Source organism: Leptodactylus fuscus, chromosome 1 (assembly GCF_031893055.1).
Source record: "Leptodactylus fuscus isolate aLepFus1 chromosome 1, aLepFus1.hap2, whole genome shotgun sequence".
NCBI classification, from domain to species: Eukaryota; Metazoa; Chordata; class Amphibia; order Anura; family Leptodactylidae; genus Leptodactylus; species Leptodactylus fuscus.
The window spans coordinates 209,659,234-209,685,996 of NC_134265.1; the positions used below are offsets into that span (position 1 = coordinate 209,659,234).

The 26,763-nt window shown below is 43.9% G+C and overlaps 1 protein-coding gene across 1 annotated transcript in view; it reads right to left on the reverse strand.

Annotated features, from left to right (window-relative positions):
• Nucleotides 1–667: 667 nt before the first annotated feature.
• Nucleotides 668–26,763, reverse strand: part of LOC142214592 (one cut domain family member 2-like) — a 97,336-nt gene continuing 71,240 nt past the window's right edge. Inside the window, exon 2 of the mRNA XM_075283538.1 lies at nt 668–998. Coding sequence (XP_075139639.1) covers nt 706–998 — 293 coding nt within the window. The 3' untranslated portion in view covers nt 668–705. The remainder of the gene's footprint in view (nt 999–26,763) is intronic.

A 26,763-nucleotide genomic window follows, 5' to 3' on the forward strand; every position in this document is an offset into this window, starting at 1 on the left:
AGCTTTAAGGCAGTTGCTATTGGCACAGAAATACCATTATCTTGCACTGAAATCCACCAGTTTATGTTCTTCTCATCTCAGCCGTTTCCTTTACCTGTTTAAATGCATTAAATCTGTTTATTTGGAAACTGATAAAAAAGAGTTGCTTGTTATTATCGTCCTATTTTTGAGAACTGTAGCTGTTTTTCACATATTCTTTCTTATGTTTTGTTTTTGTTTTTTAAATCATAACTAGAAGAATGAATTTATGCAAAAAGATCACTACTTCAAAATGTGCTTGTATAAACCCCAATTCAGTGGAGTTTTCTTCATCTTGAATTTTTCATTGTTAATAGTTTCATTGATGAACTTTCTTTAAAAAATAAAATTTCTATTTTATCATTGATTCATGACTTCATATTTGTGATCATTGTAATATTACCAATAAGCAACCGCAGTTTTTGATTTTTTTTTTATTTTTTTTTTGAGCGGATGTTTTCTGCATATACTGGTCAAAACATAAAATGTAAACTGAAAAGATATTATTCAGTCTGTTGAATGTGAAACAAAGAAAGCAGATGGACAAACAAAATCTGATAAAGAAGCACAACTATTGACTTGATTTTGTAGTGTCTTGCAGTGCTTGCATTTTCACTGCTTTTCAGTTTATTTCAAGATGTTTGTAACTGGGGTTTTCATTTCAGGATGTAAAGCTTTGAAAACTGCTCATGCCTTAGAAAAAGTGCTAGCGGATGTTGAAGGCATCCCAGGATTGACTCCAGGTTCTTCTTGCCATCGGTTCATGCACCGCCGGCGAGCATTCATGAAGAAATTACTGACCGTATTGAGCTCCAAGCCTAGCTGCTGAGAAATTGTTATCTGCATCTCCTTTGAAGGACGTTTATTTTCCTTGAAGATGGCAATAAGGGTACGTCGTTGAAGGTCTGTAAATACCAAACGCTGCTTCTTGGGCTGAACATTACGGTCCTTCTGTTGTTCTTGTTCTTTGCGTTTACAAGCTGAAAAATATAGAACATCCATATTTTAGACACTTATTGTCTATTCTGTGGTAACTCTCAATTGTTTAATTACTTATCCAGATATAGGTGTTAAACAATATGTAAGATCTATGGCAAAACAGGGGGTTGGTTCTGATCACATGACCCCTTTAAGGCCAAGACTCCAGGTGGTGTAAACCCCGCTCAAAAAACGCAATGTTTGCAGTCACTAGAGATATTAATAAATCCCATCCACACATTGCAGAAAAATACATGCAGCGAAAACACTGAGATTTTCAAAACAGTCACGGCCAGGACCCCACGTTTTTGCAAATCACAGTATGTCAATTATAAATATGAAAATGCTGGCAGTTTCCATATAGGTATAACAGAAGCAGAAAGTTCACAGCGGACTTTCTGTGAAAGATGCTGCAAAAAAAAAATATTGTTAAAATATGAATTTTATTAACTAGATTTATAGTAAGGTAAGTTTTTACGCAGTAAGATGTTGAAGTTTAAGGAAAGAGACAAACATTTCCATGTGAAAAATTATTTTCTAGTATAATTTCTGTTAAAGCCTAATTCCACTACAAAAATGTCCTACACCATTTCACCTACTGACACACATTTGTATCCCTTCCTAGACTATCTAGATATGCAGTTGAATGGCATTTTATTGCTTATAAGGTTTATCAGGACTTCACTAATTTTTCAGGGGACTTCATCTATCTGAACATGTTGGTGGATGGAACTCACTATGCATTAAAATCTATGCCAAAATTAAAAATGTCCACAACATAATCACAAAATGAATCAGCTATATTTATATACGAAAAATGAGCACAACAAGCGAGATACACACATCTTATCACTAGCCATGCCTTATAAACATCTGAGGGGAGCCTCACCAGAGTGGTCTCCCTTATAACTTGAGAAGCACTGAATCAAATAATGCTTAAAGCATTGAATCTGTGAAAAACAAATCTTTGTATAGCTAAAAAAAATAGCAGTACAAATATAATTAGTAATAATCAAAAATTAATATAAAGTAATGTGTTCAGTAGACATCATGTTCTAGGTTTTTCTGTGTAAATACATTTTACTCTGAAAAATGGTTGCTTGATGACCAGTCATTGTTTCTACATTTTGCTGATGCGGCAGAACATAATTTTACCCCATCCATCTTATTACAGCTGCATACAAAGAAAATCAATCACAGCTTCAAGCAGATCTATGTACAGCGGAATCTAGAATGTGATGCTTACATGCGTACATTTGCTGATTCGCTTAGCCATACAGCAGAACAAACTAACAAATGAATTGATAAATACATCTTCATATTGTTTAGTGGTTAGAGAGCATGTTACAGTACATCAGCCATGGTTAGAGGATATACTGTACAATTAAGTGAATCTAAGCTATCATACTGTATATACCAAATATGTCTGCAGATGTTACTTGCCAAAATTATGCTAAATAGTGTGACTTTCATATAGCCAAGGATATGGGAAGAAAGTAGAGCAGTTACTGTAATGAAAAGGATACTGTATGGCAAAGAGAGTATGAGGTGGTATACTGTACGTTCTATTAATGGCAGACATATGTAAAAGTATAGACTGTGTGAACCAAAGCATGCAACTGTAAGTGGACCTGTATTCATCTATACTGCAGAATGCAAACTTTAAGTGAATTAATTCAACAGCTTTTGACATTTTGCACAGTCAAATTGAAGTATTTTTCGGTATGTAAAATTTTACATATGTATTACATACGTATTACCACCCCAACCCCCTGACACACACAAACATACACACACTGCTCCTGCTCTGATGTTTCCCATGTACTCACTGCTCCGTACTTCCTTGTCTCCTTTAAAGCATAGAAAATTGTTCAGTCAGTGACCTAATAATGTACGTCGCTGTTGTGGCCCACCATTAACACTAGTAGCAATACTCTTCGGAAATGACTGTTCAGTCATTTTAATTCATCCTATGCCTTTAAAAAAAAATAAAAATGTACTACCTGTCAGGGGGGTGATCCCAAGGTGTATGCTCCAAGTTCAGGACAACAGTGTTAGGCCAGGCCCCATGTTGCAAAAATGCTGTGTTTTAAATTACCTGCAATACGGATGGGATTCTGGATAATTCCGTTCACACATTACAGAAAAAAAATATACAGAGGAAATGCTGCGATTTCAAAAATGCTCACTTTTTCGTAATTCGCAGCATTTCAATTATATCTGAGGAAATACTGGTGTTTTCCATATAGGTATAATAGCGACAGAAAGTCCACAGTTTTATTCTGTAAAAAACACTGCAGAAAAAAAAATCGATGCCTTGGGGCCTTAGCCTTAAACACTCAATATGCTTGTTAGCTTAATAGCACTGCAAATGGTAACTGATGGAAAAGAAAGTTCAGAATATGATAGAATCAGTGAAATGCCACCTATCAAAGGATACAAAGAGTTGGTGGAAGTGAGAAAGGTTCTACTTAAGATTAAGGGTCCATTCACACAGAGGAAAATGGCGCTTTATTTGGCACTGAATTTTCAGCACTGAAAAAAAAGCCTGCCATTGATTTCAATGAGTATGCTAGCTTTTCTTTCTACTAGCGGAAAAAAAGCTAGTGGCACCCATTGAAGTCAATGGGAGTGTAACATCTCTGCCTGTTCTGGTCTCTGCGCCACCCTCTGCTCGCATGCTGCAGCGCAGGAGGCGTGTGCAGTTTGATAACTTGCTTAGCGTTTTTGGTTGCATTGTCTGAACACTGTCCTATTCCTTTACCTTGTTAATTGATTTTTCCACCACACCTGTCTCCTTCACCTTCATTTCCCTCTGTTGCTCTAAGAGTTAAGTTTTGTTTTGTCCTGTGATTGACAGCTGCCTTCCTATCAACTCCAGGGTGGGTTCTTCCTCCCTATTTATTCTAGGTTCACATTCACATTGAGGCTTGCTATTGCTTTGTGCGTGCTGGCTTTTTCTCTTGCTGTTTATTTGTGTATTCTGATTCTTGACCCCTGGCTTTCCCTATTGACTACTCTTTTGGATATCAATTTTGACACTGCATTGCTCGACTGTTACTGACCCCTGGCTAGCTGACCTCCTTTGTTGTTGTTTGTCTTATCTGTGTTTTTTTGTGTCACGTATATAGGAGGGGATCGTCTCCAAGTCGTCGCCTATCACTTAGGATAGGACCAGCAAGCAGGAAGAGACAGTGGGGGTTTCAGACCAGGGCTCACTGTCTCTTGTGCCCCTTCCTGCAGGGTTCAGCAGCTACTGGGGAATTGTTGTCCTAATAATTCCCTAACAGGGAGGCTGCCCTTAGGGTAAAATGTCCTCTACTATAGTAGGAGTTGTTAAATTTCCCACTGACTCCATTTCCTATTTGTGGTAAAGTTGATAGTGACCTTTTCCAGCATCTACAGTAGAGGATGTCTGTTTTCATAAACCATCACTCAGTTCTGTGTTAATTCATGTGTTCTTGACAATGAAAGTCTAAGAGCCTTGTGTATGAAGTGCTGCATCTTAGTAATAAGGTAATAATGGTCTACGAGTCAAAGACAAAAAAATAAAATAAAACAATGGAGATATCTATGGACCATTTAAACATGACCTGATGGTTTTTTCTATCTGCTCTGTCAGCTCTACAAAGTCACAATTATATCCTCAAAGCCTCCTTCTTCTTTCTTGTACTCTAAATGTTGGCAATATTCCTACTGCATTTGTCTGTAATATAACCTGCAATTTCCACTACATTTAAGTTAACTGCAAGTGATTTGCTGAAAATACAATGACTTGCCAACAGCTTTCAAAGATTACCTGCTGTCCCTAAGTGGGTAGTTTAACCACTACCGTCTATATATGAGTGAATACACAGAGAGGTGTTTTGCGATGAATGACTAGTAACCAGACCCTTATTCCTTTGCTTTTTAAATATATTGATTATGTTTTTATTTTTCCCATTGAAGTGAGGCATTTGTCATATTCACAGTTGTTATCATGACAATCTCTGGTTAAAAAAAAAAAATAGCATTGTGTTGTTTTCTTTGTAACTTTTTGTTATTTTGGGATTAATATTAGAATACTAGTGTTTTTTTGCTTAACTAATTTCTTTTGTATATATTATAGCTTTTATTCTTTTTCTGCTCTATAAAAATCATAACTTCAAAAATCATTCTTTTGCACAATAATCTATTTCAGTTGGAGCTTTCTAAAAGGATATAAAGAAAAAATGTTTGTTAATTTGAGTAATGGACGACTATTTGCCAGAGGCATAACTATGAAATACCACTCCCCCAACCCCCAAACTGTGTAACGCTTCATTTTCTGGCCCCCATATTGTGTGGCACCCCCTTTACAGAGCCCCACATTGAATAACAATTCCGGACAATTTACAGATAAGTCGAGCAAGCAATGTGTGTGTTCAAACTGAATGTTGTATCTCATATACAAGTTACATACCTACCAAAAGAATACATAGAAAGCCAGCATGGTATTATAGGTAGCAAAATTACTATGAAAGATAGGTAGATAGATACAATCATACAATAAAAGACACCAATAAAACCTCCATCATAGATCCACAATGGACAAAGCTAAAAACCAAAACAAAACCTGTGTGCCACTATCGCACACCTATCAGTACCCAGGCAACACCAAAATGCATTTTACCCCATGTATAGTGTCTTAGTGCCGTGTCCGTGTGTCCTGATGGGTACATGTCATTAGGCCAGCTTGCAAGAAAAAAAAAAAGCAGGGAGCCATGTGGTACTTAGTCGTAGTCACCAATCTGATCTATATCCACTGATCATGTTTTAGTCCTCATTGGCTCTCTCTAAACTCCCCTCTTTCTCCAGTTTAACTTCCACCCTTGAAGGGCGGTACCCAAACTTGCCCTGAAAAACAATGGTCATAATACCCTATTCCAATGTACATTTTGTTCCAGTGTCATTGGGACTCCTCAGGGGACCTTAATACTATGGGCAAAAATAGCATTTTACGACTGCATAAGCTCATAGTGTGATACCTCTGTGATAGATGAACAGTGCAATAGGTGTCTCAATGTGACCAGATGGCATTGAAAGCAGCCATAATGTGGTTGAGAGTTGCAGTTAAACGATTCTAGACTATGGACATACCTTCATACGAGCAACCAACTCAGGTCCTATGGAAGGGAGCTCCCTCCAATGAGGGTCTTAGCAGCAGTGCACAAGAAGAGGAACAACTTAGGCACCTTCTTTCCTAGGTGCCTGGGGTGCAAGTTAAAAAGGTAGGTGAGGGGGTCCAACAGGACATCCTGCACAAAGAAGGCATCAGTAAAGAGTTTAACCTCCATCCAAAAAGGGCGGAGGATGGTGCACAGTCCCCAGCGAGGCCTGGCAGCATCAACACTAATGGGAATAATGAGATTAAGAGTGTGGAGCAATGCTGGTGTATGATACCAGTGCATACAGATTTTGCATTGGGTTTCCCAGAACATGATAGTGGACAAGGACGTAGCTGTTTAGGACCATATGATTTGCCCCTGCTCAGGGGAAGACAGGAACCTATAGATACTAGTAATAAGCCCTCTAGTAGAGATGCCAGCATGGCACAGTTTCTCAAAGGCCAAGGGTAAAGATACTGGGACTGGACAAAATGAGAAATTTGTTGGTAGTGAAACTGTTCACTAGTTGACAAGTGTAGAACAGAGGTGAAGTAGTCAAAGGGCCTGAACTCTAGGGTGGAGGGCTAGACCATATCAGCAATGTGGAACAGGCCTAACCTGCTCCTGAGACACACCAGAGCAGAAAACAGTTCTCACGGGAGAAGCGAATTGTACAAGAATGAGATCATTGAGGAGGAATGAGAGGCCAGGGCAAATAGCTTAGAACAAGTGATTTACACTGCCCGGGTAAAGGCAATAGGCCCTGGGAGTGGGGTGGGAAGCGAGGAGAAAGCGTGGAACCACAGAAAGGCATTCAGATGCACAGAAGCCAACCAAAGTTTTTCAATTTCTACCCACTTGGTGAAGGTCTGGGATGCCACCCAAAACAGAATAGCTCGTAGATGCCCTATAGTAATATATGCAGGACCGCCAACCCCCCTCAGACTTGCCAGTCAACATTACAGAGCAGGGAATATGATGTCGCTTTGCATTTCAGATAAACTGGAAATTGCCTTTTGAAGGGGTCATAATACAGAGCGTGGTATCACCACCGGGAGTGTCACAAAATAATAAAGGAGTTTCGGGTGGAGGGTCATTTTAATCCATCCTATGGGAGATGTAGAGAGGATTTCACTTATCTAGGAGGGAGTAGAGCTTGTGGAATAGACTTGGATGAGTACAAGGAAGAGTAGACTGAAGAAAGCTGAATGCCCAGGTAGCAGAGTGTGCGGTCTCTCCATTGGAAATCATACTTAGATCGAAGCAGCCGCAACACAGCATCAGGGATATTAAGGAGGAGGGCTTCCCTCTTGCTAGGTCGGTAGGCTTTTAAAATGTTGGGCCTACACATTGGCTAAAATTGTTACTATCACCGCCCTCTTCACATGATGTCACCTTGTCATTCTCACCTGGTTGCCAGATTATATCCATAAAAGAATTCTCATCATCACATTGTCATCATCTTCTCAGCTTTTTTTTTTTCTGACACATTGGGATTCATGTACACCCTAATAATTTTCACTTCCAGACTTCCCCCCAATTCCCCTACCAGTATAACTACCAGTCATAATAATGAACTCCCTGCCACTACTATCTTCACCCCCAACAGTCATGTCTTAATCTTCTGCTTGCTTTTCTCATCTAGCTCATCAAAAAGAGGAAGAAGACTCTCTGACTAGGAGAAATAGATTTCTCAACAGGTGCTACATGGCTACCAGAAATCTGTGTCAGTGAAGAAAATGAAGAAGACATGGTTGACAGTTCAGAAATTACATGTTATAGAGGAGAAGAAAGGAACACATATCCTCCTGTGACTGAGATAAGCACACTAAGCAATAAGTAGCCAGAAGTAAAATTGTTGTTGTCATGCACAACTTTTATTGTTAGTACTTACATCAGTGCACTAAAAGGGTGACCTGGTCAGTTACTATTAGACTAGAATTGCATGAGACAATTTACAGAGATTGCAGGAATAAATAAAATTAACTTTTAAATATAATCAATAAAATGAAGGATAAAATGCAAATTGACACTGCCATATCAGTAGGTTACTAATATCGCAACTTAGGAGACGATGAACCTAGGGAGCCAGTATAGGTAAGAAATTATGCATATGACCCTACACCTATGCTATCCCTATTCATAAATCTCTCATTACTACAAACAACTACTTGGTTAGGGAAGATGAAAATGTGCTACTATTAATAGGAGTCCAGCAACTACTCAACATAGCCCATGCAGCCTGAGGCTACTGGCCTTGTGCCACACCAACAGGTCTCAGGAATACTCTCACTCATTGGAGGTTCAGTGTGACCGCACTGATGCTGGCAGCAATTGGAATGCCATGTCGTGGTAAGGGAAGCTTCAAACATGCCAGTATTAATACAAGTCTAGCAACCTCACATGAATTCCTAAGAAGTATCAGATTTATACCTCTAATCTTTAGGCAAAATGGAGGAGATTTATCAAAATTGGTGTAAAATCTCACCAGGGCTGGAGTCAGACTTATGCCAATTTGTAAATAGTATTTTTCCTGCTTTCCATGCATCTCTTTTTTCTGGCATAAATGTTATCTAAATCTGTAGTCATATGGAGTCTACAGCTCCTCTAGCTAACCCCTGCTAATAGTAACATCACTTTCTGGCGTAAAAATAATAATACCCTTCCCCAACTCCTGCTCAGGAATGGCGTCAGCACCCGGCAAACCCAGGCAGATCCCGGGCCCACTGGGCTCAAAGAGTCCCACTGCTCAGTTGAGAACTTTATTAACAAAAAAGCCGTATAGTTAGTTTCTTCCCTTGCTAAACTTTCGATTGTCCTTCCACAACCCCCTGTCAGCCCCCTTTTTCTCTTCTCTGACCTCTGACCCCTATGTGACTGCTGTCTTCTCCAAGTGATATATAGTGCTTCAGCTAACAGCTGGTATGTGAGTGACCACAAATAAGTAATAGATAAGAAAGGAAAGTTTTAATTATGGTAATTTGTTAAAGTGTATAAGTCTGTCCACTGGGACTTTTAGCACTTGTAATTTTAGCGAGTGTGTATATCTGTATTATAAGGATTCATTACAACAAATGTCTAGTGTCACAGTATGAAATTATAAATCAATCAATCAATAGACTCCATGTAAGTCAATAGGATCTGTTGGGTAAAGGTGGTGTTTTCCATTAGACACAGCGAACAATATGCTATGGTTTACATTTATAACAGAGGTCACAATGCAGATGTGCATGGAACCTTAAATTGTATTTTTTTTTCATTAAAGGATTTTTAAAAACTGTATTGAGACTACAATTAATGTTTTGTATGTTTGTATTGATGTATACATCCAACCAGTGCATACAGTACAAGACACTAACTTTCCTGCATTTTGTTTAAGAAAATAACAGTAGATAAAATCCATGCAGAAAAAGCAGATATGATATTCTTTATAAATCCCACACTCATTAGATTTAACTGATTGGGTGTTTTACCATGACTTACCGGAGGCCCACTGAGACTCTATCACTTAACCCCTTCTTGCTGATGGCATTTTTTCGTTTTTGACTCCCTCCTTTCCAAACTCCATAACTTTTTTTTATTTTTCCACTCTAAGAGCAATATTAGGACTTAATGTTTGTGGGACAAATTGTTCTTCATGATGCCACCATTAATTATTCTGTACAATGTACTGGGAAGCTGGAAAAAAATTCAGAATAGGGTGGATTTGAAGAAAAAGTGCATTTGTGCGATTTTCTTACGGGATTCATTTTTACAGCATTCACTGTGCAGCAAAAATGACATGTCTATGTCTATTCTATGTTTCGGTACAATTCCAAGGATACCAAATTTATATGGCTTTATTTACATTTTAACCCATTAACAAAAATGCAAAACTGTGGCAAATTTTTTTTTTCGAAAAGTCACCATATTCTGACACCCGTAACTTTTTTATACTTCCATATACGGTGATGTATAGAGCATTTTTTTTGCAGGGCTGGGTGTACTTTTTAGTAAATTTTGGGGAATTGGTATTGCTTTGATCATTTTTTATTCAAATTTTTATCAGAGGCAAAACAGTGAAAAAATGGTGGTTTTGCACTTTTGCCTTTTTTCCGCTACGGGGTTTATCGTATAGGAAAAATATTTGTATAGGTTTGTAGAGCGGGCGTTGTCAGACACAGGGATACCTAACGTGTATGTGTTTCACAGTATTTCAGTGCTTTTATATATGTTCTAGGGAAAGGGGGGTGATTTGAATTTTTAATACGTTTTAATTTTTTAAATATTTTTTTAACTTTTTTATTTATTTTTTTGCATTTATTAGACCCCCTTGGGGTCTTGAACCCCAGGGGGTCTGATCATTAATGCAATGCATTGCAAAAATATCATCATTTCTTTTGCAGGCTGCATAGAGCAGCCTGCAAAAGAAAATCACTGTAGACAGGCTGGAGAGCCTTTACAAGGCTCTCGGCTGCCATGTCAACGTGACGTTGGCCCTGGAGCTTGCTCCAGGTGCTGGCAATCACCGGCAAAATGGCGGAACCCACGCGCTGCCTGGAAAATGGTGCCTCGGTCAACTTTTACTGAGGCGCCAGAAAGGTTAATGCCCACGATCAGTGTGGGCACTGGCCGTGGGGATTAGCGTACTAGTATGGCGGATGTCGGGAAGGGGTTAAGGGAACAGAAAAAAACAGGAGCTGGATCTGGTGTATCAGAAGTTAGCAAGAAAGGTATGATAAATCTGCCCTAAACCATAGCCTCAACCAGTACAGTAGTCATTTACCAATAAACCTACACAATAATTACAGCATTTTTCGGACTATAAAACACACTTTCTCCCTCAAATTTGGGAGGAAAATGGGAGTGCGTCTTATAGTCTGAATGTGGGTGTTGGGGGGCAGAGGAGCAGGGTCGCAGCATCGCTTCATTCCTGCTGCTTCCTGTAGTGGGGCTTCCTGCAGTGGAAGAAGTGGCGTTGTACGGGCCCTGGACAAGAGGGTGTCCTGGTGAACCCATCTCAACATCCATCATACTATTATCCCGGATGCCGGGTCTGTAAAGATGATAGCGGCCGCTGTGCTACAGAGTGGGTTCCATAACTACCGGGTCTCCACTGTAATGTACATTGCACACCCAGACCTAATGCCCATGATCAGAGTCTATTCTGATCGCAAGCATTACTACTTGAAAGTCCTCCCCTAAAGTATAAAAACAGCCCTTGGGGCTGGGCCTCACAGGCCCAGTATCTTTCAAGATGCAGGCCAGCTTCAGTATGGCAAGATTCTGTCATAGTAATGTACAGAATCTCCCATAGACTGCAATATAGGTTCATGCCCCCTAGGGCAGATAAAATAAAATAGAAAAAAAAAAAAAGTTATGAAGAAAAAAAAATTACTCCCTTTCCCTAGAATACATATAAAAGTAGAAAATTACTGTGAAACACATAGTAAAAAATATACAAATCTATTCTCCAGGATGTAATTAGGAGAGCAGTGTACACCGCCCTGTAGAGGGCAGCATCCTTAACATCTTGCATGACTCAGTTAAAAAGTCTATTTAATCATGATGCGGATTTAATTGCCAAATTAGTATTTCTATTCCAAAAGAAACAGATGTGAAACACATATACATAACGTTATCTTTGTGCCCAAAAATGCCTGGTCTATAATCTTATAAAAATATTTTTCCCATAGGGTGAATGTCGTAGCAGGAAAAAAGTGCTGAACTGCCATTTTTTTTCCCTGTTTCACCACTGATTTGAATAAAAAGTGATCAAGGCAATAGACATTCCACAAAATGGTATAAACTAAAAAGTACACTACCTTTGCATGCCCATACAGCTGCACGGTCACCTGTCAGTGTGGCGTTGCAGCTGTTGCAAAACTACAACTCCCATGTTCTTAAATATTTTACCATTTTTTACTTCAATTTTTTTTTCTCTATTTTCCTCCTCTAGGTGCATCTCATGGTCTGTGGCCTCTTATAGTTCGAGCAAGTACGGTAGCAAGTGGTTTATGGTATTTTCACATATGGCATATTTCACATATGGCATATTTGCTGCAGGAGTTTCTATGAGTGTCTCCTTCTTATGAATGCAATTTGCAGAAAAGCATGCACAAAAGGTAGAAAGAACCACATTCAGGTAAATGAAACTCAGTTGCAGAACTGCAACAAATATGCTAATATTGTTGGGTTTCTCAATGTTGTTTCATGACATTGAAGAGTAATAGTTGGACAGCTGATGGAAAATGTATCTGTTGTTTAATTCACACATCCGCATATAAACTTTAGTGTAAAAGCAATGTTGTTTTTGTTTTTCTTTCCTAACCAGAACACAGACTCCATTTTGGCTGCTTTTCCAGAGAGTGGTTTTCCATACATAGCAGAGATTTTGCCTGCAATGCATTTGTGGTGTAACTGTAAAGATCTATTCTATCGACAGGCTTGTGGGCCCACTCAGCCATGTGTGTGAAAATAGATTTTTCTGTCCCACTCAACTGGTCCGCTTACAAATGTTCCACAATTCTCTACTCTGGATAGCTACCACTCTATGGCATAACTCATTAAAGGCAGACAAGCTTGAGATTTAATAGAGTGTTCTTTACTCATCCTTTTCGTGTCCATTTTGCACTGTATGCAAGACGACCTTCTTTGTACATAATCAATAACACATTTTAGACTATCAAATGCAAACATTCAGCACATTTTCTGAACAGAATAACAAAATATTAGTAGGCACACCCATAAATGTTCATATTGATATATGGACATAGCGCTTCTGCATTAGATGGCATATCAGATTAGTATGCTTAAGAAAGATGCTGTTTTGTGAGGACCTGTACTAAAGAGAATGGAACAAGGATGGATGAACAAAGCTCTGCTGTTTACAGCCCATTTTGCTCGAAGACGGCCATGTACAATGCAAGATTAGATATTCAAAGCCATTTTCAGACTGCATTTTCAAGCAGGTCATTATTCAGAGGGTCATAAAAGACATGACATAGGGAGAGGTAAACAATTCAAGCAGGCTTAAAGGGCTGTCCGGGTAAATATATTATTTTTTTTAAAAAGGGTCTGTTAGTGCTATTAATGACTTAAAAGTACACCCAGATACTTTTAGCAGTGTTTTGAGTGATTTCTAGGTTTGTTTGGGGGGCTCCTGGCATGTTCTGCATTTGTTTATTTGGTGTTAGCTTCGTGCTATATAGTTTCCTGGGTAACTTCCAACCTAACTCCCTGTCAATGCTCACCCCACTCCTTTCTCACTCCGTTACACCCCCCTTCCCCGTCTCCTAGCTAAGCTAATCCGCACACTAATAAGACCCCCCACCACCACCACATCGCATTATACTTACCTATCTCCAACTCTGGGAGATTGTTTCTCATTTCTCCTTTACTGTGCGCAGGGTGGAGTTGCTGCGCACAGACCGGAAGTACCTGTGAGGCCTGCACAGTAGAGATGGAGTGCCATCTCTACTACGCATATCTCGCATACGCAGCGTCTCCAGCAAGCGCTTGAAGAGAGGAAGAAGGGAGGAGTAGTGGTACGTATTGATGAGGTTGGGGGGAAGAATAGTATTGGCGACGTTCTGTTTCGGAAGCAATGAAACGGAACGTCACAAGATTATCAGAAAGTGTCACATGACCGCCCCAGAGATATGGGTAATTATTAGAGATGAGCGAACACTAAAATGTTCGAGGTTCGAAATTCGATTCGAACAGCCGCTCACTGTTCGAGTGTTCGAATGGGTTTCGAACCCCATTATAGTCTATGGGGAACATAAACTCGTTAAGGGGGAAACCCAAATTCGTGTCTGGAGGGTCACCAAGTCCACTATGACACCCCAGGAAATGATACCAACACCCTGGAATGACACTGGGACAGCAGGGGAAGCATGTCTGGGGGCATAAAAGTCACTTTATTTCATGGAAATCCCTGTCAGTTTGCGATTTTCGCAAGCTAACTTTTCCCCATAGAAATGCATTGGCCAGTGCTGATTGGCCAGAGTACGGAACTCGACCAATCAGCGCTGGCTCTGCTGGAGGAGGCGGAGTCTAAGATAGCTCCACACCAGTCTCCATTCAGGTCCGACCTTAGACTCCGCCTCCTCCGGCAGAGCCAGCGCTGATTGGCCGAAGGCTGGCCAATGCATTCCTATGCGAATGCAGACTTAGCAGTGCTGAGTCAGTTTTGCTCAACTACACATCTGATGCACACTCGGCACTGCTACATCAGATGTAGCAATCTGATGTAGCAGAGCCGAGGGTGCACTAGAACCCCTGTGCAAACTCAGTTCACGCTAATAGAATGCATTGGCCAGCGCTGATTGGCCAATGCATTCTATTAGCCCGATGAAGTAGAGCTGAATGTGTGTGCTAAGCACACACATTCAGCACTGCTTCATCAAGCCAATACAATGCATTAGCCAGTGCTGATTGGCCAGAGTACGGAATTCGGCCAATCAGCGCTGGCCAATGCATTCTATTAGCCCGATGAAGTAGAGCTGAATGTGTGTGCTAAGCACACACATTCAGCACTGCTTCATCAAGCCAATACAATGCATTAGCCAGTGCTGATTGGCCAGAGTACGGAATTCGGCCAATCAGCGCTGGCTCTGCTGGAGGAGGCGGAGTCTAAGATCGCTCCACACCAGTCTCCATTCAGGTCCGACCTTAGACTCCGCCTCCTCCGGCAGAGCCAGCGCTGATTGGCCGAAGGCTGGCCAATGCATTCCTATGCGAATGCAGACTTAGCAGTGCTGAGTCAGTTTTGCTCAACTACACATCTGATGCACACTCGGCACTGCTACATCAGATGTAGCAATCTGATGTAGCAGAGCCGAGGGTGCACTAGAACCCCTGTGCAAACTCAGTTCACGCTAATAGAATGCATTGGCCAGCGCTGATTGGCCAATGCATTCTATTAGCCCGATGAAGTAGAGCTGAATGTGTGTGCTAAGCACACACATTCAGCACTGCTTCATCAAGCCAATACAATGCATTAGCCAGTGCTGATTGGCCAGAGTACGGAACTCGACCAATCAGCGCTGGCTCTGCTGGAGGAGGCGGAGTCTAAGATAGCTCCACACCAGTCTCCATTCAGGTCCGACCTTAGACTCCGCCTCCTCCGGCAGAGCCAGCGCTGATTGGCCGAAGGCTGGCCAATGCATTCCTATGCGAATGCAGACTTAGCAGTGCTGAGTCAGTTTTGCTCAACTACACATCTGATGCACACTCGGCACTGCTACATCAGATGTAGCAATCTGATGTAGCAGAGCCGAGGGTGCACTAGAACCCCTGTGCAAACTCAGTTCACGCTAATAGAATGCATTGGCCAGCGCTGATTGGCCAATGCATTCTATTAGCCCGATGAAGTAGAGCTGAATGTGTGTGCTAAGCACACACATTCAGCACTGCTTCATCAAGCCAATACAATGCATTAGCCAGTGCTGATTGGCCAGAGTACGGAATTCGGCCAATCAGCGCTGGCCAATGCATTCTATTAGCCCGATGAAGTAGAGCTGAATGTGTGTGCTAAGCACACACATTCAGCACTGCTTCATCAAGCCAATACAATGCATTAGCCAGTGCTGATTGGCCAGAGTACGGAATTCGGCCAATCAGCGCTGGCTCTGCTGGAGGAGGCGGAGTCTAAGGTCGGACCTGAATGGAGACTGGTGTGGAGCGATCTTAGACTCCGCCTCCTCCAGCAGAGCCAGCGCTGATTGGCCGAATTCCGTACTCTGGCCAATCAGCACTGGCTAATGCATTGTATTGGCGTGATGAAGCAGTGCTGAATGTGTGTGCTTAGCACACACATTCAGCTCTACTTCATCGGGCTAATAGAATGCATTGGCCAGCGCTGATTGGCCGAATTCCGTACTCTGGCCAATCAGTGCTGGCCAATGCATTCTATTAGCTTGATGAAGCAGAGTGTGCACAAGGGTTCAAGCGCACCCTCGGCTCTGATGTAGCAGAGCCGAGGCTGCACAAGGGTTCAAGCGCACCCTCGGCTCTGATGTAGGAGAGCCGAGGGTGCACTTGAACCCTTGTGCAGCCTCGGCTCTGCTACATCAGAGCCGAGGGTGCGCTTGAACCCTTGTGCACACTCTGCTTCATCAAGCTAATAGAATGCATTGGCCAGCGCTGATTGGCCAATGTATTCTATTAGCCTGATGAAGTAGAGCTGAATGTGTGTGCTAAGCACACACATTCAGCTCTACTTCATCGGGCTAATAGAATGCATTGGCCAGCGCTGATTGGCCGAATTCCGTACTCTGGCCAATCAGTGCTGGCCAATGCATTCTATTAGCTTGATGAAGCAGAGTGTGCACAAGGGTTCAAGCGCACCCTCGGCTCTGATGTAGCAGAGCCGAGGCTGCACAAGGGTTCAAGCGCACCCTCGGCTCTGATGTAGGAGAGCCGAGGGTGCACTTGAACCCTTGTGCAGCCTCGGCTCTGCTACATCAGAGCCGAGGGTGCGCTTGAACCCTTGTGCACACTCTGCTTCATCAAGCTAATAGAATGCATTGGCCAGCGCTGATTGGCCAATGTATTCTATTAGCCTGATGAAGTAGAGCTGAATGTGTGTGCTAAGCACACACATTCAGCTCTACTTCATCGGGCTAATAGAATGCATTGGCCAGCGCTGATTGGCCAGAGTACGGAACTCGACCAATCAGCGCTGGCTCTGCTGGAGGAGGCGGAGTCTAAGATCGCTCCACACCAGTCTCCATTCAGGTCCGACCTTAGACTCCGCCTCCTCCAGCAGAGCCAGCGCTGATTGGCCGAATTCCGTACTCTGGCCAATCAGCACTGGCTAATGCATTGTATTGGCGTGATGAAGCAGTGCTGAATGTGTGTGCTTAGCACACACATTCAGCTCTACTTCATCGGGCTAATAGAATGCATTGGCCAATCAGCGCTGGCCAATGCATTCTATTAGCGTGAACTGAGTTTGCACAGGGGTTCTAGTGCACCCTCGGCTCTGCTACATCAGATTGCTACATCTGATGTAGCAGTGCCGAGTGTGCATCAGATGTGTAGTTGAGCAAAACTGACTCAGCACTGCTAAGTCTCTGCATTCGCATAGGAATGCATTGGCCAGCCTTCGGCCAATCAGCGCTGGCTCTGCCGGAGGAGGCGGAGTCTAAGGTCGGACCTGAATGGAGACTGGTGTGGAGCGATCTTAGACTCCGCCTCCTCCAGCAGAGCCAGCGCTGATTGGTCGAGTTCCGTACTCTGGCCAATCAGCGCTGGCCAATGCATTCTATTAGCCCGATGAAGTAGAGCTGAATGTGTGTGCTTAGCACACACATTCAGCTCTACTTCATCAGGCTAATAGAATACATTGGCCAATCAGCGCTGGCCAATGCATTCTATTAGCTTGATGAAGCAGAGTGTGCACAAGGGTTCAAGCGCACCCTCGGCTCTGATGTAGCAGAGCTGAGGGTGCACAAGGGTTCAAGTGCACCCTCGGCTCTCCTACATCAGAGCCGAGGGTGCGCTTGAACCCTTGTGCAGCCTCGGCTCTGCTACATCAGAGCCGAGGGTGCGCTTGAACCCTTGTGCACACTCTGCTTCATCAAGCTAATAGAATGCATTGGCCAGCACTGATTGGCCAGAGTACGGAATTCGGCCAATCAGCGCTGGCCAATGCATCCCTATGGGAAAAAGTTTATCTCACAAAAATCACAATTACACACCCGATAGAGCCCCAAAAAGTTATTTTTAATAACATTCCCCCCTAAATAAAGGTTATCCCTAGCTATCCCTGCCTGTACAGCTATCCCTGTCTCATAGTCACAAAGTTCACATTCTCATATGACCCGGATTTGAAATCCACTATTCGTCTAAAATGGAGGTCACCTGATTTCGGCAGCCAATGACTTTTTCCAATTTTTTTCAATGCCCCCAGTGTCGTAGTTCCTGTCCCACCTCCCCTGCGCTGTTATTGGTGCAAAAAAGGCGCCAGGGAAGGTGGGAGGGGAATCGAATTTTGGCGCACTTTACCACGTGGTGTTCGATTCGATTCGAACATGGCGAACACCCTGATATCCGATCGAACATGTGTTCGATAGAACACTGTTCGCTCATCTCTAGTAATTATACATTTTTTTAATACAAGTAAATTATAAGATAGTTGGAGGAGGGGGTTTAGTTTAGGGGTTAATTTGAATTTTATCCGGACAACCCCTTTAACTTCGGATAGTTCATTTTAATTACAAATATAAGAGCATGTTAAAAGACATATCACATATTCTTGTACCTTCTGTTGATCTTCTCCCTTACCTTCATCAAACCTGCAATGTTGAACAAATATAAAAATAATACTTACCTACGCATTCACTCATCTGCAGTAAAAAGAGTGACAGCAGTTTATAGAGTAGGTTCTCTCCATCTTTTCAGGACTGTTTGCTGAGTAGTCTGGATTTTTTTACATGCCACCCTCCAAAGACATGTGGATAAGCTATTAAAGACTTTCTATTACATCCACTTTAATTAGAGACAAGCGAATTGAAGCTGACGAAATTGAATTCAATCCAAATTTCAGAAAATATTTGATTCGCATCAAATCCGGGTTTCCTCACGCTTTGTGGTAACAAATCACAATTTTTTCATAAAATGGCTGCTGCACATTAGGACATGGGTCAGGAACTCTAGGAACACAGGATCATCCACAATGCCATGCATGCAGCCAATCAGCAACCAGCCAGTCCTGTGACGTCACAGCCCTTTAACCCTTCATGACCACCCACGGCATCGGGTGTTGGTGTTAGCTGTAACTGACAGCTAACACCCTGCTCCATAACTCCCGGTTGGAGCACATCTCCAATTGGGGGTTTTAACTCCTTTAATGTCGCAATCAAACTTTACCATGACATCCAAGGGGTTCCACCATGCTACACATCTCCTGCATCCTGGGGTCTGGCCAGTGACCCCAGGCTTCTAGTAGCCCCAGTACAGGTACACAGGTACAGGTAAACCAGGGTTATCCTGCCCAGAAGTGAGGAAGTCAGCCTATGTGTCTAAATAGCTTGACTTCCTCTATAGACTGCAATACATGTTGAACCAGCCACCAGTGCATCACTGGTTCAGGTCCCTTAGTGGGACAACACTAAAAACCACTGTAAGGCAGTGTTCTACACCACTAAACAAGCCCTCTGCATAGCTGTTTTTTATTGCAATAAGCCACAAATTAATTTGGGTCGAATCATATCGGAGAATTCGGAAAAGCTACCGAATGAAATTTTTGAAACATTTGTTCATCTCTAACTTTAATGTGCATATGACTATATACTCATGATAAAAGTCAATGCATGTAAAAAGGTTATGTTTCTGCTATATGACTAACTTTATTTTGGCATTGATGTAATGCCTACTTTATTGCCTGAGGAATACATTGAATTGAATCAAAAGCATGTTACTGCATGAAAAATTACTGAAATAAATGATATTTTTAAGGAATGAAATTATAAGACCAGAAGATACTCCACCTACCGGGTAGGAAGAAGGAGTACAAACAGCACCGAGCTCACTGGGGATATTTCAAAACACATGTTCCTTTATTCATCTATCAACCAAAAACCTGATGCTGTGGGATATGGTGATACAAAGAAAGATTATGAATGATAATCTGTTTTCCCTTAGCCCAAACAGCAGCACAACTGGGGTATTCCTGCCCCTATGAGCTGTTAGGACAGGTGGAATTTTTAATTACCTAACAGCTTTTGACCTCTATAAGAGGCCGGAAGACCTGCTCCTCCCTTGTGTTAGTAACAAGTATGATATACAGAGCAATCTATGCCAAGAGCTACACACATACACAAAATCTGTACAATAGCACCTCTTAGGGAGGGAGCCTTGTGCTGCTGTTTGGGCTAAGGGAAAACAGATTATCATTCATAATCTTTCTTTCCCCCTACGCCCAACAGCAGCACAACTGGGGATTTAGCAAGTATTATCTCCCCTAGGGCGGGACCTCCTGGTAGGCTGATGCCAAGACGGAGTGCCCAAATGCTGTAGCATCGGCCGTACGCCAGTCCAATCTGTAGTGTTTGGCAAAAGTCAGCTGTGAGCTCCAAGAGGCTGCAGCACATATCTGCTCTAGAGAGAGGAACCGTGTCTCTGCCCATGATGTCGCCACTGATCGGGTGGCATGGGCTCGTAGGAAATCTGGAACAGGAAGATTCTGAGCCCGTAGGGAACAGCTGATAGCTTCTCTGATCCATCTAGACAGGGTTACCTTTGATGCTTTAGCGCCTCTATTGTGGCCAAACACATTAACCAGAAGATTCTCTGATCTTCGGAACGGTGCTGTACGATCCAGGTAGATACGTAGTGCTCTTACCAGATCCAGGGTGTGTAGCTTCTCCTCCTGCTCAGTGGCAGGGGAGGGAAAGAACCCCGGTAGGGTGATCACTTGATTGGTGTTCTGAAGTGTGGGTACCTTCGGCAAGAATCCTGGGACGAACCTTAGCTGTACTCTGTCAGGAAAGAAAGTTATGAAAGGTTCGGAGGCTGCTAGAGCCTGCAATTCGCCAACCCTCTTGGCGGAGGTTATTGCCAACAGAAAGGTCACTTTAAATGACAGGTACTTCCAGTCCACTTCAGATAATGGTTCGAAGGGGGGCGCACATAGCCCTTGTAGAACCGCGGCCAGGTCCCACCTGGGGACAGGGGGCCGTACCTGGGGGCGGAGCCTGGCAGCCCCCCAAGGAACTGTTTGACAAGAGGATCTTGTGATAACCGTGTCTCCAGGAGAGCAGATAGAGCTGACACTTGAACCTTGAGGGTGGCAGGTGCTAGTCCTCTCTCCAAGCCGTTCTGTAAGAACTCTAGGACTGCATCTCTGTCTGGATCGCGGTGGCTGCCTGTACACCAATCTCGGAATATCTGGGCGATCCTTTGGTAGCTCTGATTGGTTGCCTCTGCTCTTGAATGGGCTAAGGTACTTAGCACTCCCTGGGACAATCCTCTGTCTGCGCGTATGGCGCGGTTAGCCTCCAGGCAGTGAGGTTGAATTTGTCTAGGCCCAGGCACGGCCGACTGTTCAGTGACACCAGGTTCCTGACTGGTGGAAGCCTCCAGTAGTTCCCCCGACTCATAAGGATAAGGTCGGTGAACCATGCCCTTTTTGGCCAGAACGGCATGATCACTATTGCCGAAGTCTGGTCCTGCCTGAGTTTCGCCAATACCTTCGGTATCATCGGGATGGGAGGGAACACATATGCCAGTTCGAACCTCCATGGTATTGACAGGGCATCCACAGCCAAAGGGTTGTCTTCCCGGTACAGGGAGCAAAACCTTTCTATTTTGGCATTGTGTTGGGTGGCCATCAGATCCACCTCGGGGAGACCCCACCTCCTGGTCAGGTAGTGGAAGATGTCCTGGTTCAGGGACCATTCGCCTGCGGTCGGCCGGCCTCTGCTGAGTTGATCCGCTAGGATGTTCAGGCGGCCCTGGATATGTACCGCGGCCAGCTGGGAGAGGTTTCGTGATGGTGACCTTCCGTGTGGAAGACAAATGATGTGCCGCCCGAGCAATTTTCCTTTTGCGAGGAGAGGGTAGAGAGACCATCATGTTGAGAGAGTCTAGAATAAGTCCCAGGAACTGAACTCGTGTTGATGGCACCATCACTGACTTCTGCCAGTTTACCAGCCACCCCAGCTTGTCTAGTAGAGCTACGACGGTCTGCACCTGCGTGGTAAGAACCTCCTTTGAATGAGCCTTCAGAAGCCAGTCGTCCAGGTACGGGACTATGAATATGCCTTGAAGGCGCAGGGCGGCAGCGACTGGAGCTATGACCTTTGTGAAGGTGTGGGGGGCGGAGGATATGCTGAACGGGAGGGCTGCGAACTGGAAGTGCGCCTCTTTCCCCTGTATGTCTACGGCAATCCTTAGGAACTTTCGGTGTGCCAGAAAGATGGGTACGTGGAGGTAGGCGTCCTTCAGGTCCAGAGTGACGAAGTGATCTCCAGGGTGCATGAAAGGTAGTACTGACCTTATGGTTTCCACGCGAAACCGCAGCCTGCGGATGAAGTGATTCAGATACCTGAGATCGATGATCATACGCCACTCGCCTGATGGCTTGGGGACCAAGAAGACTGGAGAGTAGACGCCTGTGCCTTGTTCTGCGCGAGGAACCATCTCTAGCGCGGCCTTGTCCATGTACTCCTGAATCAATCTCTCCAGATGAAGTTGTTTGGGGCCCTGAAGAGGGCGGGTTCTTACCATCTTCTCTGGCGGCTGGGAAACAAAATTAATTTTATAACCTTCCTGGATCATCTGGATGACCCAGGGGTCCCGAATATTCTGCCGCCAGGCCTCCACATAGTGGGAAAGACGACCGCCCACCCCAGGGGAGGGGGGGGAGTAGGAAGGGGGGGGTGTACTGAGAGGGAATTAGAAGGGGGCATTTTTACGGCCACGAGATGAGCCCCGACCTCTTCCTTTCCCGGATCGCCGCTGGCCTCTGGTGCCTCTTCGAGTGCCTCTTCCTCGAAAGGAGGTACTCCGACCTTCAAGGGGCTGTGGCAGGTTCTTGCTCTTAGAGTCGGCCCAGCCTTCCATGATATGGTCGAGCTCCCTTCCGAACAGCCGTCCAGGCTCAAAGGGGAGACCACAGAGGCTATTTTTGGAAGTAAGGTCAGCCTTCCAGGGCTTCAGCCATAGGGGTCGGCGAGCCACAGTAGCCAGTGCCATGGATCTAGCCGCCAGACGGGTCTGAAAATGGGTAGCTTCTGTCAGGTGATCCACCAACAGCGTGATGTCGGACACTGCCGCGAGGAGATCATCACGATCCACACCGGAATCGATGTCCTTGGCCAGGGATGACAGTTCTGCGCGTAAGCCAGTTGCTACCTCATTCGCGACCATGCCCAAAGAGGCCTGGGCAGAGGCGGACGAATATACACACCTCAAAGATCCTTCGACTTGGCGATCCATGGGGTCCCTGAGGCCCAAGCCGTCCTCTGATGGAAGGATGGAGCGCCTTGATAACTTGGCCACGGCGACGTCCACCTTTGGCGGGGGACCCCACGCCTTTAGTTGACTCTCAGAGACGGGAAAAAGTGCCTTGAAGCGGCACTTGAATGGATGGCGCAAAGGATCTCTCCGGGTGCCTCCATTCGCCCTCCATCAGGCGGAGCATCTCCGAAGAGGGCCTGAAGGTACGAGGTCTCTGATTCTTAGGGTCTTGAATACTCTGGACATTTTGTCCAGGGGAAAAATCTCCTTCTCCTCCTCCGTACTAGAAGACGACTCCACATCCCTGAGGCGCAGCTTTTCCAGAGGCGGCAGGGACAATTCGCAATCCAGCCGTGGCCTCTTGGCCAGGGAGACGGCTTCCATTCTTTTCATGGAGTCCTGGACGTACCCCTTCACCCAGGACACCATCTCTCGCATGGGAGTTGTTTCAACAGAGGGGGCCCTGCACCCCTGACAGAAGCGATATTGGGAGTCATCAGGCAGCGGCACTCTACAAGAAGCGCACGCCAGATGCTTCCTTTTGGAAGTAGCCTTCCTTCTAGGCGGAACAGTGGAGGAAGAAGAAGACATTCTGAGGAGGAAGAAAAAGGATACACTAACTACTTACTGCACTCAGAGATGCAACTCTCCAACCTCCCTCCCCCCCCGGCCATGTCCACCAAACCTTAGTCAATGAAGACAGTTCTCCAGCACAGAAATTGACCAGGGAGCTTCACCAACTGATGTGCTTGCAACCGGAGCGACAAGCACTAACTGAAGCTCTAAGGGGACTTAAATAGGCCAGGGGGCGGGGTTTTGCCCGGAGCCCCGCCCAAGGGGTAGGGGCTACAACGGAGCCAGAATCTCATGAAAAAAAAAAAAAGGGGAGGGGAGAAGACAGGGGGAGGGGGATCTGACCCAGGTATGGTCCCCAGGACCGGGGGACCCCCCTCCCGAACTACCGTGCAATGCTCGTGTCTAGGGGTTGTTCTCTTCCCGTCCACCGCGAGACCCGCGCACTGCGCATGTGCGGCGGACCCTATTAGACGGCGGACCGGAGGAACCTGAGAAAGGTTCCTAGGTCTAGCGTTCCTAGGGGAAAGCCCCGACCCGGCGCGCCAGCCGGACAGGAGCGTGCACGAGCCGGCAGGGTCCCCGCCGGGAGAAGGGGACCTCTGCTGTAAAAAGAGGATGTCCAGAAAAAAGATCTTCTGCTGTCAGGTACTGGTGGGGGAGAGTAGTGGACCCCTATAGGAGGTCAGAACATCTGCTCCCCCCCTGACCACCTGTCCTGTCCCACAGGACAGAAAAAAACACAAGGGAGGAGCAGGTCTTCCGGCCTCTTATAGAGGTCAAAAGCTGTTAGGTAATTAAAAATTCCACCTGTCCTAACAGCTCATAGGGGCAGGAATACCCCAGTTGTGCTGCTGTTGGGCGTAGGGGGAAAGGACCTTTCAAAATAGCAAAGAACAACTTGGTTCAAGGGCAGAAGTACTACCTGTTAGGACAGATATAAGTATACCTATATCTTAAGGAATGATCATTCATTTTTAGTATGAAATAACCCCTTTAACCTTTTCGCATTACTCAACCTTAATTTCCATGTTCTGTACCAGGAAGCACTGTTTTTGTCCTCATTTTCTCTATACCCATGTTAGCAGAAATGCCATGAGAACTTGGGAGAGTTGTGCATGTTGGATTTCACAGAAGACAAGCCACATCAAATGTATTTTTTACTTTCCCTTAAAAACACATACTTGACTTTAGGTGTTTAACAATTGAATTTGAATGGGCACCTTTATTGTTGCAGAATCTTTTGTTATTCCTATGTGTATAGTCACTATAGACATATGATTAAAGAAGGGCAGTAATTAAGCTCTCTGCAATTGAGGTAGATTTTGCTACTTACAGTCATGGTCATAAGAGTTGACATCCCTGAAGTATTTCTCCCAGAAAACTATTGCAATTACACATGTTTTGTTATACATATGTTTATTTCTTTTGTGTGTATTGGAACAACCCAAACAAAAATTGAAAAAAAAAAATATTTTAAATTCAAACACAACTCAAAAAATTGCCAAAATTACTGGCACCCTCAACTTAATATTTGGTTGTACACCCCTAACAAAAAATTATTTAAACCAATCACTTCCTATAACCATCAACAAGCTTCTTAAACCTCTCAACTGGAATTTTTATTTTTTTTGCAAACTGCTACATGTCTCTCATGTTTGAAGGTTGCCTTCTCCGAAAGCAGTTTTAAGATCTCAATGGGATTCAGATCTGGACTCATTGGTGGCCACTTCAGAACTATCCAGCACTTTGTTTCCATCCCTTTCGAGGTGCTTTTTGAAGTAGGTTTTGGCGTCATTGTCCTGCTGGAAGACCCATGACCTAGGGCAGAAACCCAGCTTTAGATACTGGGTGCTATATTGAGACCCAAAACCTTTGGGCAATCTTCAGATTACATGATGCCTTGCAGACAGTCAAGACACCCAATGCCAGAGGCAGCAAAACAACCCCAAAACATCTTTGAACCTCCACTATATTAGACTGTTGGCACTGTGTTCTTTTCTTTTTAGGCCACATTCCCTCTTCAATAAACAGTAGAATAATGTGCTTTACCAAAAAGCTCTATCTTGGTTTCATATGTCCTCAAGACGTTTTACCAGATTTTTGTTTACTCACGTACATTTTGGCAGTCTGCAGTCTAGCTTTTTTATGTTTGTATCTGCAGTGGGTTCCTCCTGGGTCTCCTGTCATAGCATTTAATTTCATTCAAATGTAGAAGAATATTTCACGCTGACACTGATTCACACTGACCTTGCTGGACAGCTTGAATTTTTTTGGAATTTGATTGGGGCTGTTTATCCACCATACGAATTATCCAGCATTTTTCTCTTCTGTCCACGTACAGGGAGATTAGCTACAGTGCTACAGGTTGTAAATTTCTAGACTATGATGCGTACCGTGGACAAAGGAACATCAAGATCTGTGGAGATGAACTTGTAACCTTGAGATTGTTGATATTTTTCTACAATTTTGGTTCTCAAGCTCTCAGACATTTCTCTACTTTCTGTTCTCCGTGCTTAGTGTGGCACACACAGGTATACAATACAAATATTGAGTCAACTTTTCTCCTTTTCATCTTGTTTCAGGTATGATTTTTATATTGCCCACAATTTTGAAAAGGTGTCAACAATTATGTCTGGCCCATTTTTGGAGCTTAGTATGAAATTATGTCCAATTGCCTTCTTTGTGCTGTTTTAATAAACACAAAGGAAATAAACATGTGCAATTGCAATAATTTTCTGGGAGAAATACTTCATTTTCTGGGTAAAATTATGGCCATGACTGCATCTCCTAGAACTTTGGGCAAGATATGCATGCTCTATGCAACCTCTTTCTTTGACACCCACATGGTTTAGTAGAACACAGAAAGGGGATGTCTGAAGTATAGTGACATAGCAAATAAGATTGGACAAAGACATAAATCCATCAAATCCAATCTATAAACCTATGAGGTTAAAGGGGTATTCCCACATCACATACTCATCAGTCTTTACTTCTGTAAAATCTTCTTTCTTCCTGTTTTTTTTTTGCATCATTTGGTGGGCGGGGTTTCACATGCAACCTGCCGTTTAGCTCCGCCCCCAAATTGTGTGTAGCTCCGCCCACCCATATTGGACTA